The 17,093-nt window shown below is 35.4% G+C and overlaps 1 protein-coding gene across 1 annotated transcript; it reads right to left on the reverse strand.

Annotated features, from left to right (window-relative positions):
* Window positions 1–1,366: 1,366 nt before the first annotated feature.
* DUSP19 (dual specificity phosphatase 19) lies at window positions 1,367–16,482 on the reverse strand. The gene is made up of 4 exons (XM_036879473.2): window positions 16,079–16,482; window positions 11,006–11,052; window positions 6,669–6,821; window positions 1,367–1,781 (listed from the first exon to the last, which is right to left on the reverse strand). Exons 1-4 carry the CDS (start codon window positions 16,302–16,304, stop codon window positions 1,542–1,544), a joined length of 666 nt encoding a protein of 221 aa, XP_036735368.1. The 5' UTR covers window positions 16,305–16,482; the 3' UTR covers window positions 1,367–1,541.
* Between the last annotated feature and the right edge of the window lie 611 nt (window positions 16,483–17,093).

Consider the following 17,093-nt stretch of genomic DNA (forward strand, 5'->3'; position numbering starts at 1 on the left):
CTTGATGGCATCTTCTTCCAATATAAGGCTGTTTCATCTACATTGAAAATCTGTTGTTTAGTGTAGCCACCTTCACTGATTATCTTAGCTAGATCTTCTGGATAACTCACTGCAGCTTCTACATTAGCATTTGCAGCTTCCCCTTGCACTTTGATATTATGGAGACGGCTTCTCTCCTTAAACCTCATGAACCAACCTCTGCTAGCTTCAAACTTTTCTTCTGCAGCTTCTTCCCCTCTTTCAGCTTTCAAAGAATTGAAGAGAGTTAGAGCCTTGCTCTGGATCAGGCTTTGGCTTAAGGGAACATTGTGGCTAATTTGATCTTCTATCCAGACCACTAAAACTTTCTCCATATCAGCAATAAGGCTGTTTCGCTTTCTTATCATTCGTGTGTTCACTGGAGTACCACTTTTAATTTCCTTCAAGAACTTTTCCTTTGCATTCACAACTTGGCTGACTGTTTGACGCAAGAGGCCTAGTTTTCGGCCTATCTCAGCTTTTGACATGCCTTCCTCACTGAGCTTAATCATTTCCAGTTTCTGATTTAAAGTGAGAGATGTACGACTCTTCCTTTCACTTGAATACTTAGAGGCCATTGCAGGGTTATTAATTGGACTGTTTTCAATATTGTTGTGTCTCAGGGAGTAGGAGGCCTGAGGGGAGAGAGAGAGAGGGGGAATGGCTGGTTGGCGGGGCAGTCAGAACACACACATTTATGGAGTAAGTTCACTGTCTTATGAAAGTGTGATTTGTGATGCCCCCCAAGTAATTAAAATAGTAATATCAAAGATATTACTTTGGTATGTATCACAGATCACCATAACAGATAAAAGAGGAAAAAACGTTAGAAATACTGTGAGAATAACAAAATGTGACACAGACATATAAAGTGAGCAAGTGCTGCTGGAAAAATGGTGCTGACACACTTGCTTGATGCAGGGTTGCCACAAACCTAAAGTTGTGGGGGGGAAAAAACTCCAAAAACCTCAGTATCTGCAAAGCACAATAAAGTAAAGCTCAATGAAATGAGGTGTGCCTATCTTGTGTAAACCTTCAGATTGAAGCTATCTCTTTTGAGAGGTTTATTAAGATGTTAGTTTTTACCTTAAATTCTTTACAGAGAAATTTACCTCCCTCTGAAATAGTAAGTCAAGTAGCACTTCAATTTTTTCCTTCATGTTAATAGTTGCTGGAATAGAAAAATATGAAAAGTCTTAATCAATGGATTTCATATTACCATGTTCTAATATAGATTTTAAATTTAAACCTTTTCCTTTCACAGAAACCAACTATTGATAATACATTGTTATAGCCTCAGCAAATCAAAGAAGCATTTAATCACATATTATAATGCCAAAGAAAACATAATTTAAAATTTTGTTTATACACTAGCTCAGAACAATCAATTGACCTCCACATCCACTTGAAAAAAGCAAGAGAAAAAGAAGTTTTTCACAAGTTTACAATCCAAAAAAAGCAGACAGGTGGCTGTAGAGGCCAATTCAGAAATTACAGTTGTCCAGTATCTGCTAGAATATAACTCATGAACTGTTGTGCCCTTCTAATTCCTGTATTTTGTCACACTTATTGCTTGCTTTGACTTCTTCATATGTACGAAGCTGCTCCAAGAAGCCAGCATTTGGACAAATGGAAGGCCTTGCATTTTTCACCAAAGAAAAAGCGCTGGTAAATGAGACGTCTTCAGAACTCATCAGGAAGCCTATTACAATCGCAGCAGCCCTGGAAACTCCTGCATTACAATGAACAAGAACCACTCCCTGCTGAAATAAAAATCAAACAAAAATCCTCATTATTCACTTAAGAAAGGTTTTTAAACTGATTGCACATTCTTATACTACTATTATTATAAAATAAACATATTCATTTATCAGTTTTATTCAATTTAAATATTAGATTTGAATATAATTCTAAAAATACAATTCATTGTTAAGTAATCAATGGAAAGATCAATCAATCAATCAACAAACACCTTCTCTTCTCACCACCCTCAACCCCAGGATTGAAATGCTTTGATGATTTACTTGGAATTTTGAAACAATATCTTTTATTAAACTGAAGTAATCTAGTAAAGTACACATAAAAGCCTGGTAAACTTAGCATAAATAAGAGAAAAATTACAGGGAAAAAATAAAACCCTAATCATAAAACTAAACAGAAAGCTTGAGACATTCTAGGTACACATAGTGTTCCCATAAAGAAATTAGTAACACTGTCTTGGAAATCTATGTGTAAAATGATCAGCAAGGAAAAAATTTCTACCCTTGGGTTCTGAGGGAAAGTAACTTTAAAAATAGTTAAACTTATGAGGTAGTAAAATGATGACATAAATAGTTTATGGCAATTCAAAGTGGAAAAGGCAATCAGACACTAGCACAAGGTCAATAAATGAAAAATGTTTCAGGTAGCTTGCAAATGATACTTTACAAGTGAAAAAGGATACAGTGCAAGACCAATGCTGATGGGGTAATACTACATTAATAATAAACGTGGTGGATCTGAGGTAATAGCACTGATACTGGTTGGCTTATCAGAGGCTTTCCGAAAGCTAATGATCTAAATGAAATGTAGTGAACTGTGAGCACGCCCTACAGAATTAGAATTTTTAGTTACTTATTTCTTGGTTCTTCCTTTGGTACAATACCAAAGAAAGACTGGGAGAGGGAAAAGGAGAAAAAATACAACTTATAACTAAGAACTCACTACCCAAAGCATACTACTATGTTTATGACTCACTGGATTATTTTATTTTTGCAAGGCTGTATTCTAGATTCATAAACCTGTTGCAAAATTCCTTTCCTAGATCTGTTGTAATAAATTTGCTAGTGCATCTCATTTCAAGAAAGCCAGATGATTCACAACAAAATTGTTAATATTTTGATAACCTTCACATCAAAAAGACAATTTCAATTGTTCCCTTACATATATTTATGACTAATTTCCAAATTTTAACTGGTTCTGTAGATTAAAAGAAAAACAAATGTTCACTACACAAACGTGGAACTTTTCTCACTTTGCACACTAGCTCATTTTTACAAGAGTTAAGACATTTGAAAATCATATCACAGTAATTGATGAAAACTATTAATCAACTTCTTTTAACTCAAATCAAATAAGGTGTTCCAAAGAAACTAATCTTAAGCTTGGAATCATAATCAGTGTCATGCTTAATATTTCCTGACTACATACTAGTCATCTCTATTTTTAAGCTATATGTATGCTTTTGAAAATAAAGCTAGCTTTCTTTTATTTTTTTAAATTAAGGTATCCCTGATATACAATCTTATGAAGGTTTCACATGAGCAACATCGTGCTTTCAATATTCACCCACATTATCAAGTCCCCCCACCACCTCACTGCAATCACTGTCCATCAGCATAGTAAGATGAAAATTAACTTTATTTTCAGTCTTATGTACCATGCAACCAGTTTTAGTAATGTTAATAATGTTAGTATTTTATTCTTTCTTATATCCTTTATGTAACAGCTACCTTTCTGTTGGTTTCTACAGCCTTGGAATTCACCTATTTACCTTTTATTATTCCTTAAGTGTTACATGATCCTTGAAAGTATTTCCAGAAAAAATACTGGCTTTATATTACTTCCCTTCCCAGAATTCAAAACAGTGACAATTAATAATTTGCAAAGCAGTTTTTTTCTTTTGCACTTGCTACTGTCAACTGCCTGAAAGGCCTTTTCTCCTTGTCTTGGCCCAGCTAACTGGCTTCTGTTGGAAGAAGGCTGCCTCTCTCTGAGTGAGAAGAGAGCAGGAGGAACATCTTGGCCATCTTTGTGTGTCTACTGCTTAGTGCAATTTTTGGCACATAGTAAGTATTCCATAAATGTTTGCTAAGTGAATAAATTAATTTGTTCTGAACTTCTGAGAAGAAAGAGTTCTCTTAAAAATTTAAATCACTGTTTTGCTACAAGCAGATAAGAATTATGCTACAGTATTTCCACTTTTTCAAGTTTCTTTGTTCTCGTGAGTGCATGTTATAAACAGCTTTTTAACTAGACTACAAGCTCCTTGAGGGCAGCAATATGTATTCCTTGTATGTTTTCAGAGTAAGTAATTAATATTTGTTAACAGATTAACTGAGCAAAGTTCAGCAAATGAGTGTTCTGATACACAGAAAAATATATCAAATGCTACATCTAAACAGTGAAAGAAGTGTGATCTAAATTTTAACTCATTTGTATTTTCAATTTTTCTATGATAATATGGATTATTTACCTGATGTTTTTAAAATCACAAAAAAATAAGTAATAAACATGGAATATTAAATACATATTTTCATACTAACAAAGTCACACATTAATAAAAGGGGCCAAGTGAATTTCCCTAAAGGAATACTTCTATCCCTTTAGGCATAAATCTGATGAAAACACAGGAGGACCCATATAAGAAGGACGGAGAAACAAAACAAGCAGGGAGGGTCTTACAAGGGCAGAGGAAAAAACATGGGAAGATGGAAGATACACCATTTGGCAGCTCTTTGTAAAAAGATGGAAATAAACTAGGGCCAGGAATGGTAGTTTTGAAATATGCAATTCACTGAGTAATCAGATTTAATAAAACTTGCATATATAATAAAGTCATGAAGAAACTCTTCTAGAAAAAAGTGAATGAAGAAAATTCAAAAATCCTATTGCTAAAACTAAATATGTATTAATCTAAACAATAAAGTGTTTTCGGGGCAAGGAAATATTGGCTGAGGTTAGATCCCAGTATAAAATGATAAGGCTTGAGAAATTAGAACTTATTATGGAATTCTATTACATTGTATAGCAGAAACATTTTATACACCACCTCAGATTCTCTGCGTGCCATCATCTCATCTGTGGCTGACTGTTCCCCTAAGGCCTATTGAGTTTTGCTTGCCTAAGAAATCAGGGTGTACCTGTGGCAGTCTCTTCATAGCCAGGTACACCCTGAGCTCTGGATTCTCTTGCTGCTGCTGAACTTGGATAGAAAGTCACACCACAGGGTATTGGGTTTGGTTTCAAGTTAGCTGCTGAAGGAGTAGAATATTGTACACTGGAATTGCAGGGTTAGTCACCTCCCCATGGGCAAATTCTGAGCAATTGGAAACAGGAGCTGACAGAGTCAGGCAGGTAAATTCTCTCTCTTTCCTCCCTTCCAAAGTCTGTACTGAAGTGCAGTTTCTTTTACTCCCTGTCCTGAGATGTCAGGTGGGAGAGCAGGTGTCCCTACCTAGCACCCAGCTATTTCACTGTCAGCTCACTGTGAAGTTGTACTAGATAGGTAAACACATCATCTTATGTTGCTTCTCATCCTTCCCTGAATCTCTTCCCTTTCTTCTTATCTCACTAACTATGGATTGCACCTCTCTAATGAAGCATCAGCTCTTAATCATTGTCTCAGGTTCTCTTTTTTAGGAATCCCAAGCTAAGGATCCTTTTAATTAAATATTATCCTTTCCATTTTTTATTTGTAACATGTACCTATCTTCTAATATTAGTATGAATGTGGATGATGCCCCCATTTTCCTGTTACCACCTAAGGCATATTCTACATCTGCTTAGAGAAGCAGCTCTACAGAAACATCATTTTTATATGGAATGCTGGAGAGCCTACAGAATTTTTCACAAGAGAATGGACTGGCCAATATTAGGCTGTGAATTAGAAAGCCTTTTCCTTTTATTTTATCCAAATATCTGCTATTAAATAAAGTTGAATGGTAGGGTTCAATAGTTTTATATTTTCTAGTAATTTAGAGGAAGGCACCTAGAACAGTGCTGGGCACAAAACACACTCAATGAACATTACTAAATAAAAGGGAAGAAGACAGAGGAAGGGAAAAAGGGAAGGAAAACATAGAAGGGATATCATTAGATAGAATTCAACTAAACTGGACTCTAATATTAACTGTCATTAGTTGTCAGGTGTTCCAGGAGAGTTAACTTTTCTCTGTAACATTCACTTCAACATTCCCATCTATTTATCTCACATACATTTTGTAAGAATTATATGCTAAAACTGATGTCATTTCAAGGTACAATTATTGGTACAGCCAAACTAGAGGCTGAGGTTTGCTTGGATCCAGTACCAAGGTTGAAGGATTATACTGTCTGTTGGTCTTCTAGAGTCAGAGAACCAATAGACAGGCCAGCTTCTGATCAGCATTTTCACACAAACTCAGTAAAGCAATACATATTTAGTCCTCAGAGTACCCTAAAATTCTATCGTTAAAAATGCATAGATTCACAATCCCTACCTCAGCCATGAAAATGAATGCATTTTAATCCTCATAAATACACTACAAGGCCTACAGCAGCCTCTATCCATAGTCCACCTGATTGTCCTGCAAATTGGTCACAGGGTAGATGATTATAAACCATCAGATGGAATCTAAGTACATATATACATAGGAAAATTCAGTAAGTAGAGAATTTTATCCCCCACCATTTCTCATGAAGGCATAGGAAGATGAGACATTAATGTTAAAAGAAAATATCTCATTGAGGAAAGATCAATTAGAGAATTAAATAGTTGGAGGAATTAATGAAATATTGTTGGGGGGAAAATTTTATGACTCTTCACATATTTGTTACAAAAAATAAAAATTGGATAATGGATATTTTTAAATGTCTGCTTTTGAAGAAATATAAATCAGAATAAAACTTACATTCATTTTTGCTTGTTCAATAAACTCAAAACATTCTGGAAAATAAGACAGGATATTGGCTTCAGGCAGATCCAAAATAGAAATGCTCTTATACAAAAAGTCACTGAGGAAAGCATTTTCAACTCCATATGCAACATTAAGAATATGAGTCACCTTAAAGAGAAAAAAAAAATGATTGTCAAAAATTACCATTAATTAGGCTAATAAAAAAAGACAAGGATGTTGAGGTCTCTAACAAGAATAAATGATCTAGGCATGACATACCTGAATAATACTTCCTCCAGGAAGCCTTCTTTGACTGCCTCATCCCTCCAGAAGTGCTATATATTCCCATAGCATCCTCCACTTGCCCTATTACAGCCCTTACCACTTAGAGGTAATTTGTCTCCTTCACCATCTAGATACTCCATGAGGGCAGGGACCATGTTTAACTTACTATTGTAAGTAAGTATTGTGAGTGAGCAGTGATCTTAGCACAGAAATTACTTAAAATATTTGTTGAATAAGTCAGTGAAAGTCCATATGGAAAGATCTTAAAATAGGGAAATGCATCAATAGCATAAACTTCCCTTTCAATAATTATTTCCCTATTTTCCTTCATATTCTTTGTAAGTACAATAGTCCTCAAGTACAGCTGCACATTAGAATCACCCAGTGAGCTTTTAAAAATATCAGTGCCACAGGATGTCAAACGCAGAGACTCTGATAAATGTCTGGTAGAAAGGTGTGTTGGTCATGCAAGATTTTCTTTCAAGTGGTACACATAAGCAACATCCGGCTCCATCTATGCATTTCAACTCCTTCCTTAGAGTCCAGCAAGCATACAGATGGAGCCATGTGGAAAGTCCAAGGAAAGAATCCAAAGGCTAAATGGATCAGAAAAATGAGTCATGATATGCTTCTCATTGTATTTATTCTCTTAATGTGGGTCTTAGGTTTTGCCTAATCTCAGTATTTTCATGTACTCACACCCATTTTGGAGTATTTGCCCAGCCTACCTCTCTTGCCCCCACTACCCCTAAGGTATGGCCCAGCAGTGCCGCACTCCTCCCTCCAGCACCGAGGACTGGATTCAGGTAGACAGCTGACAAACTAGGCTGATGAGATTATCTTTAGAAACTAAAAAAAATCAGTGTAAAAGACAGCTAGAACGATCCACAAACTTGAGAGCTTAAGCCAGCCATTATCTATTAAGTGTTCAGAGAGGCTGAGAAAGTCCTTCTCCCCAATGAGAATAGAGTAGATGGGCAGACAGCGGCCAGGATGCCAGTGGGAGGGAGGGACTATCCTGGGTAGCCTTCTATTGTCTAGCATAGCTCCTCTCTGCCCTCATGTTCCAGAGAGCCCCCTAAATTATCACACACATTCTCTTTCCTTTCTCAGGTTTCTGTGATTTACAACGAAGAGTTTTAAGACATTCAGGGAGCTAGAAGAGAGAGCTACAGGCATTTACTAACCTAACTGCTTTGCAGAAGAAAGACAACAGGAACTACCTCAAATGTCTACTCAAGAGAGACTCTTAAATAGAGAGAAGATGGGAGAAGCTAGAAAGAAGGGAAGTACATTTTTAGAAGATAAAGTCTTAAATGTCCTTCTGGTTTCTCCAGTGAAGTATTATCTGACTTTATCAAGTCACTTTCTTACTCCCAGTGTATGGACCAGGATTAGATGATTCTGCTCTTAATTATATAATATCTTCTAATGTTTTATAATATTAATGTGTTTGCCTTGTCTTTATGACTATATTCTATATTGCCAAAAGATGAGAAATGAGGTTTGACCACTTACAGAAATTTGTATTTATATATAGCATTACTCATGTATCTTCCCTATACATAGTGGGATTATGTAAATGACTAAATGAGAATCTTGGGAAAACTTGTTGAAAGGCAAAAGTGCTTTACAAATATTGGGCATTATTAAACTACCCAATGCCTGGGTAGTTTAGCTGTTTGGAAATACAATTTATATGTGAATCGATTGAATGTATTGAGTCACAGGTCAGGGTGGTGATAGGGACCCAGCCTAAAATCCTTCTAGTAATCAAGCACGCTTCTAAAATGCAGTTACAGAGGTTCTAGCAGTGGCTGCCCTTGGGGTGCCCTTTATAATAGGGATAATAAGAACAGCCTTACTGAGAACTTGGTATGTGCTAAACATACAGGTTGCCTCACTTAATCCTCACATTCAGGCATTGTTTCCACTTTCAATAAAATTTTATTTTTTGAATTGGTTCAAAGATCAATTATTAAAAGAAACATGAATAAGTCTTGTTCTCCCCTTGTCCCTATCACTCCATTACCTCCCACCAGAATGGTAACCACCTTTGTCAGTTTCTGGCATATTCTTTGAGAGTATCTTTATGCAAATATTTTACTTACTCCCTTTCTTACAGAAAGGCAAGACCTTGGGTTTTTCACCTCCACTTATATATGTTCAGAACATCTTTTCATGTCTGTATTTAGAGACCCTTTTTTGTGTGTTCTTTTTTATAGCTATTGTGTAGGTGTACTATTTTTTATTTAAGTAATCCCTTTTGATGGACACACGGTTGTTTTCAATAATTTGCTATTATAAAAAATGCTGCAATAAATAACTTGGAACATTTTATGTTACAATTAGTTTTCTATCCTCCACAGTGCTTTATTGGGCACACACTAGGCACTTAATGAGTATCTTATTAATAAATCAACTATCATTACTGTATCTAAACATTAAAATGAAATTCGTTTGGAAATTTCTGATATGAATCCTCCACAACAGAATTTCTATTAGTTAGAGCACTTTACTTAAATCCTAGGATATGCCTTTGAAATATGCCGTGCATTTAAATAATTTTGTTTTGCAGTATCAGCATCCTTAAAGATTTTCTAGAAACTCTCTATTCAGCTGCTCAGTTTACTTTGCTTCTTCCAGGTGTCTAACAGAATATAGAGATATGTGTATAGACAGAAGCTTCTTTTAAAGAGCTGTTTGGTTCTCATCACCAGATGAAATTGAATTTGAACTAATGTGTTACAAGAGGGGATAGATAATAACACTTGCCAATGAACAAATTCATCAGTTTTTCTTTCTTCATCTTTTACCCTGAGAAATATTAACTTATTAGTGTAAGCAAGACTTTCAGACTTGTTCTACTTACAGTTAAGATATTAATCTAAGAGGGTTCCTATCAGGAATTACAACAATTCTCATATCCTTATACAATTCCAGGCCATTATCTCTCATTGTCAGGGAGTTATTTTTACAACTATTACTACAATAGCCTCATAACTGTCTCATCTCCAGCTTGAGCAACCCTCCAAATCTATTTTCCACATTGCCTCTGACAAGCAATCTTTATAAAATGCAAATTTGATTCTGTTACTTCCCTCAGTGAAGCCTTTTGAAGGCTTTCCACTCTCTTCTGGGTCAAGTCACAGCAATTCACTCTGATTACACAGACTTCATGATCTGGCTCATGCTTCCCTCTCTGGCCTTGTCTCATGGTAGACTTCTTTTTCACACTCTCTATTCTAGGGTTCTCTATTCTGAACTTTTCTGTCTCTGAAAGCACAACTTTTCTCTTTCCTCTGGGCCTTCACACAAACCATTTCTTCTATCTGAACACTTTTCTGTTTGTTTCCTTCCCACCCCAATCAGAGCAAAACTTCAAATCTTCCTCCAGGAGGATTTCCTTGACCTTACCATCCCCAACACAACCCAATACAAGCCAAACACACCTAGGTTAAGGGCATCACCTATGCTCTCCAACAGCACTGAATTTCCCCATCAAAGACACAGTACTGTACTGTAATGGCTTATCTGTCTTCCCTCTCTGCCCCTCAGATCACAAGATTCATGTGAACAAGAACCTCCTGCATTCCTAAAACCATAGCAATTCCATGACTCTGAAACGGTGCTTGACAAAAGAGTAGATGGGTCAAAACATTTTGGATGTAAAAATAAATAAGTAATAAATCACATCAGTTGTGCCAGCAAGGGTTAGAGGAAATGGCACTGGGAGGACGTGGTATGGTAAGTCTTGGACAAAAAAAGAAGAGGGAAAATGTAGTTCCATTTAGAGGAACTACACGAACCGAGGAAAGAAGACATGGCTCCAAAGTCAGGTTCATGAGGATACATAAAGGAGATTAAGAGAAATATAAAGCTGGAAAAATGGATTACAAATCCACTCACTTGAATTAAGTGCAATAATTTTTGCAACTTCATGAAAATGATAGCCAAAAATGTTACCAACTAAACTCTGAAATGGACCAATACAGTTTTTCTTAAATAAATGTAACAATTAAAATACTTCCTATACATGGTACCAGACCTGAACTATTTCCTTTTACCTTGTGCTTTTTCAATGTATCCAGATCATGAGCAGCATCCTGTGACCCTATAAGAAACAGATCATGTCATCTTGAACATAAAAGTAATCACCCTGACTTTTTAATCCTTTTTTTTGCAAAAATCCTGCTAGTTATTCATTTACTTTACAAAATACAGCCCAAATTCCTGAAAGACAATTAGAGAATATTTGTCAAAAACTATTCACCATGTATATATTCTCAGACTCTGAAAGCTCACTTCTAAGAATTTATCTTTAAAGTCCTAGATGTTGCAAAGATTAGCTATCAGAATGTTCATTACAGTATTGTTTGTAATACAAAAAAAAAAATTAAACAAACAAATGAACAACCAACCAAAAACCCAATAATAGGGATTAGGTTAAATAAAAGATGATACAATTATGAAGTGAAATATATACAGCCATTAGAAATAAGAAATGAAGAATATTTATGGCATGGGAACACATTAATACATTAGGTGATAAAGCCGGTTACAAAATACCATCATTCATTTCCGTAAATACAAAATATGTATAAATATATATATTTATATATTCATATGACATGAATATATAAATATATATACATATGCTGTAAAATGTACAGGAAGTATCTAGAAGAAAATGTTAACAGGATCACAGGTGATCTTCTTTTGTTATGCTTTTACATCTTTCACAAAAAATACTGTTTCTTTTGTAATTCAAAAAAGGATATTAAAAAAAAAGATACCCACAGAAGACATAGCCCAGCTGGTTTGGGAACACCAGTAGCTTAGAGCAAACACTGTTGGTCTATAGGATTCCACCCACATGCTGTGTACCACTAAAGCTGTGCCCTTTTGCAGTTGTTTCCTGTCGAAGTTGTGCTTCCAGATCTCCTACACTTGGAAAATGACTCTAGTTAATAAGCAAGTTTATACAAGAGAATAATTAGTTAAAGTGAGTTATATAATTGAAAAAATAAAGCATTACTTATTAAAGATTTCAGGTATTTTACTTTCCTGTATTAGATCCACTTCCATAAACAATGTTTTTCTTAACTTATCTATCTGGGAAATCTGCCTGCTTCTAGTACAGATTTTGATTTTAGGTAACTGAAAGGCCAGCAAGTACAGTGGCTGGCTAATATTCTCTTGGTAATACAAAACTGACAGTCTCCTTATGGAGCCTACATGTGACTTTATTCTACTTAAAAGTTAGCCTATCAAAATATTAACATTTGTTAAAGCTGGATGGTAGATACATAATTTTCTGGTAAATTATTGTCTGTAATTTTCTGTAGATTTGAAATAATTCATAATTCTGAAAAAAATTGTTTTCTGTAGGAAGTCCTCACCACCGCCAGAGTAAAAAACATGGGTTCAAATAAGATAACTGAAATTTGGTGGTTTAATATGCATGTCATATTTTAAATAACAATTCTACTCTGCCAATTTCTTAAAACACAGCAAAAAAAGTAATAGGCATGAATGAAATTCTTTTCTTTTTTTTTTTAAACCCTAGACTGGTACTGTTATATTTATCAAAGCTGGATACTTTGGACACATACTGCCAAATAGTACAGGTTAATTATATTTCAGAGTTGGCCATATTTTGAAAGTGACTTCCAGAATATGACTATTTTGATACAGATTCAGTATTCTTGAGGCCAAAAAAATATAACTTGTGTGCTTTGCCTTTTCAAATGATACTCCCATTTAGTACAGGTCAATTATGTTTCAGAGTTGGCCATATTTTGAAAGTGACTTCCAGAATATGACTATCTTGATACAGATTTAGTATTCTTGAGGCCAAAAAAATTTAAGTTGTATGCTTTGCCTTTTCAAATGATACCATTATAGGGTGTAAATAGTGTCGGGGAACGATTGTAGTCAGCTCAGATGGGTTTCAAGTGATTGGCTTGTGTGTTTTATCTACTACTTAGTTCAAGTTAATTCTAAATTCTACATATAAATATCAGCTTTTGTCCAATTTTACATGGTTACTTTGTGTTGTAGTATTGTGTTAAGACTTTTACTGGAATACATTTATCATGAAAAGAAATAACATTGTAAATCATATATTATGACAATGTGTTACTTAAACCACTGTTTTGAAAGAGTAGAATGCCATGTTTTACAAACTATCTTACAATTGACATTTAAAAACAAGTATCAATTTTAAGAATTTTATTTTTAATGGTGACTACATGAATCTATAACTATGTTAAAATTCTCAGTGCTGAATACCAAGTCAATTTCACTTTAGAGTAACTTTAAAAATTAAAAAAAAGTTGAAGACTAGGAAAACAACTAAACAAGAGGTATAAGAATAGTAACAATTTACATTTATATAAACCACTAATATTCATTATCTTGGCCAAGGATTATTATGGAACTAATACAGATTAGGTAACTGGTTTAGAAAGAATATATAATTACATGCTGTTGGAATTGGGATTTCTAACAAGTTCATTGTTTTGCAATTATATTATATGTATTTTTAAAAACATGCTACATAATACCTCCAGAATCCTGTTCCTATTTTTTAAAGAAATCCTTTTAATGAAAACACCAAATATTGTATAAATTCTGATGCAGCATGTCTTAATTTACAAATTACTATTTTGATCACAAAAACAAACCAAAAAAATTACTACATCACTGAAAATGGAAATAAATGATATTCCAAATAGAAATGTTTTGAGAAAATTTGTAAAAGTGAACATTCATAAATAGAAATAGAAGCATAAATTACTATGAAGGTAAGATAATATTTGTGAAAGAATTTTACAGAATAAAGAGCTATACAAATTTAATGTATTATCAACCTCCTAAGAATATTGGGCTTTCTAGATAACAGAAATTTTCTATAACCTTATAGAGGATCCCAGGATTTTCACCTAGAATTGAAGAGATCTCAAAAATGTTACCATCTGAGACTTCTTTTCAGAATGGATATAATAAATACGTTAGCCTTTTAACTACTCAAGAAACACGAATTTTCTACTTTTACAAATCAAGTTGGATTTAAGAAAAGTCCTAATGATTTTGTGGTAAAAATATAGTTTGACAAAAGTGCTCACTGACTAAGATCTTTTATCAACCTGTTAGATAGCTCAAGGGCCTATGTTAAGATTTTTTAAATGTAGAAGCTTGTTTGAATTTATTAGCTAACTGAAAAAAGACAGAAGTTTCTACAGCTTTCCATTTTCATTATTCCCCACCAGAACAAAAGTGAATTTCATGTAGTGCTGGGTGGGACTTCTGATGGCTTTGAAGAAGTGAAGGAAACTCTTCAAAGCAACCTAGAAACAATCCCCATCTCCAGAGAGAAACCTAGTCTGGTCAGAAACAATCCTTGCATCATTCATGAGGAAGAACTTTACTTTAACCATCCATGGGTCCCTCAGGAATGAGGCACCTGTAGCTAGGTAGGAAAAGGTTCATCTACCTCTTCAAAGAAAGGAGGTTGTGACTGATGAAACTATCCCATTTATTGGTCCAGAGAGCATACCATATTAGGACTAGTTTCAAGAAGTTCCACCCAGAACTCTCCTAGGATCCTGGGCAGGGCTCCAAGGCCAATCTAATACACTACCTTGATCAGCTCACTTTGGATAAGTCTAGATTAAAAAAGAACAGGCAAAGTTTAGGAAGACTCTGAAAGGTTGAATGAGATCTTAAAATTCTACCACAACAATTTCAAACCATTATTATTACAGTGGAAGCCAAATAACTGAAAAATGTGCCTGGACATTTTCTTTCTTTCCTAGAAATGGTACCAACTCCTGGGTGAACCCTTCAGACTAGCTCAACAACCCCTTAATTCTTCACTGGGCTACAGAAACTATTTGGAGATAGTTATATGGTGAATTTAAAGATAGCTCATGTGACAATTCATATAATACATAATATAGTAACACCTCATATGTATACTGCAATTGATTTGTTTCAAAAACCTTTACAATAACCTCAGGACAATTCTATGAGAGAGCAGATACTGTTACTTCAGCTTTGAAGATGGTGTTTCTGAGAACCAGAGAAAATAAATAACTTGCACTAGCTAATCTAGATAAAGGTAAAGCAGAGCTGAAAACCTGGACTCCATGAGGCAATCTTCAAAACCATGGAGAGTAGGGGTCCATCAGACTTGAGCATGGGGCCACTCGGTTATTTAGTAGGTGTATTACCTTGTGCAAGTTACTTAACCAATCTTAAATCCAGTTCCCTTCTGTACAATGGAGCCAATAATCCCTACTTCTCAGTTTTTAATAGGAGTGAGATGCTGTGTGCACTTCACATAGTTTCTGACTATTTCTGACTTTTAGTTCAGCGTTCTTTTTATGTCAGAATGGCTTGGCTGCATAAAAACTGACATTTCATTGACAATGAAAAATAATTCAAACCCACTCAAGAACACTGTTGACCATTTTTTAAAGAATACCATAACATAGCTTTGCCAAGCAAACAAATTTGTATTTTTATAACTGTGCTGTTTGCTATTTGTAGACTATGATTTGTATAGGGAAATCAGTATTTTCCGTAATACAAGAAATCATAAAGCCATCTGACTCACAGCTATAAATTAAAACCCCACCTTCTCCCAAACACTCCAGAAACACATCATGGACAAATGTGGCCACAGGAGGCACGCATTCCATATCGTTTGTACAGCAGAGCAGGAAAACAAGTCCTTGACTATTTAATAGTATTAACTTTCCTATAATTTTCATCCTTGTCACCTATAGTTTTACCTAATAAAAGCAGTCTTTTTGATTTTACCTTTTTCGAAAAGGCTATCCTTTTATAATCCAAGAAAACACATCAATGTGTTAGCCTCCAGAGAAGTTAGAAAAACGGAAGAAAGCTTTTCTAAAATTCAAATACCAGGTGCTATATACTACTAGAATCTATTCTTATGGATATATTTCGGGGCAGAAACATCACCAGCTAGCTAACATCCGAAAACAGGAAACATTTGAACTTTTCGGCAGGATACCTGATAATACAGACCTTTACGTATTAGGGGGTTAAAGGAGAAAGTAATAAAGTTAAAAGGACTCAATGACTTAGTGGCAAAACGATATACTCACCCAGGAGCAACCATGGCTTAATAACACCAACTTGCAGGTCTAAGCTAAGGTCCTGCACATAACCACAACTACCCCCATTGCTCGGCTCTATTTCTTCCACAACATGAATTCTGGCATCTTTCCATGTTTCTATAATTCTCTTTCCAGTTAGCGTTGTCACTCGGGTGCATTGCTTCCTGAGATTATTCCGGGAGAATGCTTTAATTTCCTGGTTAAGGGATTGCATTACATGAGCAGTGGCTACGTACAAACACAAGCCGATGCAGCCAGCACAGAAAAAGGCCGACCTACGCCTCCCCTGGTGCTCGGCTAACAAATACAGCCTCAGGGGTGCACTCGCCCACAGGTGACAGCATCCGCCACACGCCGGTGGACAAAGACCTCCTAGCTCCGTTTTTCCCAGAGCCTCAAAATGTAACGCAAAGTTTGATTGGCCGTTGGGAAATGCACGCCGATTGGATGCTGTTTCTTCTTCCGGCCAGCCAAAGATCTGCATTATCCCGGCAGGCCGAAAGTGTCCGAGACTTTTCTTATTGCTGTGTAAATCTAGCTCTATTTTCACAAAGAATGTAAAATATAAGACTTAGTGGAATAGAGGACTGCTATTTCCTCACTGTTTAAAAGCAGTGTTTTTTTGGTCTATTGTTCAGTTGGTGTCGCTTGTGCTGACCGTGAACGAAACGGGCTGACCTGGCTATAACTTCTTTAAGGTGGCCGGAATAGGAGATGGCGTGCCAGGGATTGTTCAGTTCTATTAAAGCCCTTTTATTAATCCTGTTCTTAAGTTATGTTAAAGGAAGTTGTTGTAGACGGTGAAAGTAACTTTATGTGTAGAGCGATAGTGTAGGCGGCATCTGTGGTTCTGTTTTTTTATTTAACTTTTAGGTTATTTTTGTATGCAAATTGACATAAGCTTAAGACAAATGTTTTCTCATTTACGACGTTTTCACGGTCAGTGTGACACTGCTGATGAAACCTTTATACCGTAAATATACGCTATTTATGAAGCGCTGCA

This window comes from Manis pentadactyla, chromosome 6, assembly GCF_030020395.1.
Source record: "Manis pentadactyla isolate mManPen7 chromosome 6, mManPen7.hap1, whole genome shotgun sequence".
Classification (NCBI taxonomy): domain Eukaryota; kingdom Metazoa; phylum Chordata; class Mammalia; order Pholidota; family Manidae; genus Manis; species Manis pentadactyla.

Excerpts from the sequence above, each read along its gene's own strand:
- DUSP19 (XM_036879473.2), bottom strand. The coding sequence starts at position 16,304 with ATGCAATCCCTTAACCAGGAAATTAAAGCATTCTCCCGGAATAATCTC. Across the intron at positions 6,822-11,005 it reads ATACATTGAAAAAGCACAAG|GTGACTCATATTCTTAATGT; the intron begins GTAAAAGGAAAT and ends TTTCTCTTTAAG. Across the intron at positions 1,782-6,668 it reads TTGAACAAGCAAAAATGAAT|CAGGGAGTGGTTCTTGTTCA; the intron begins GTAAGTTTTATT and ends TTTTTATTTCAG.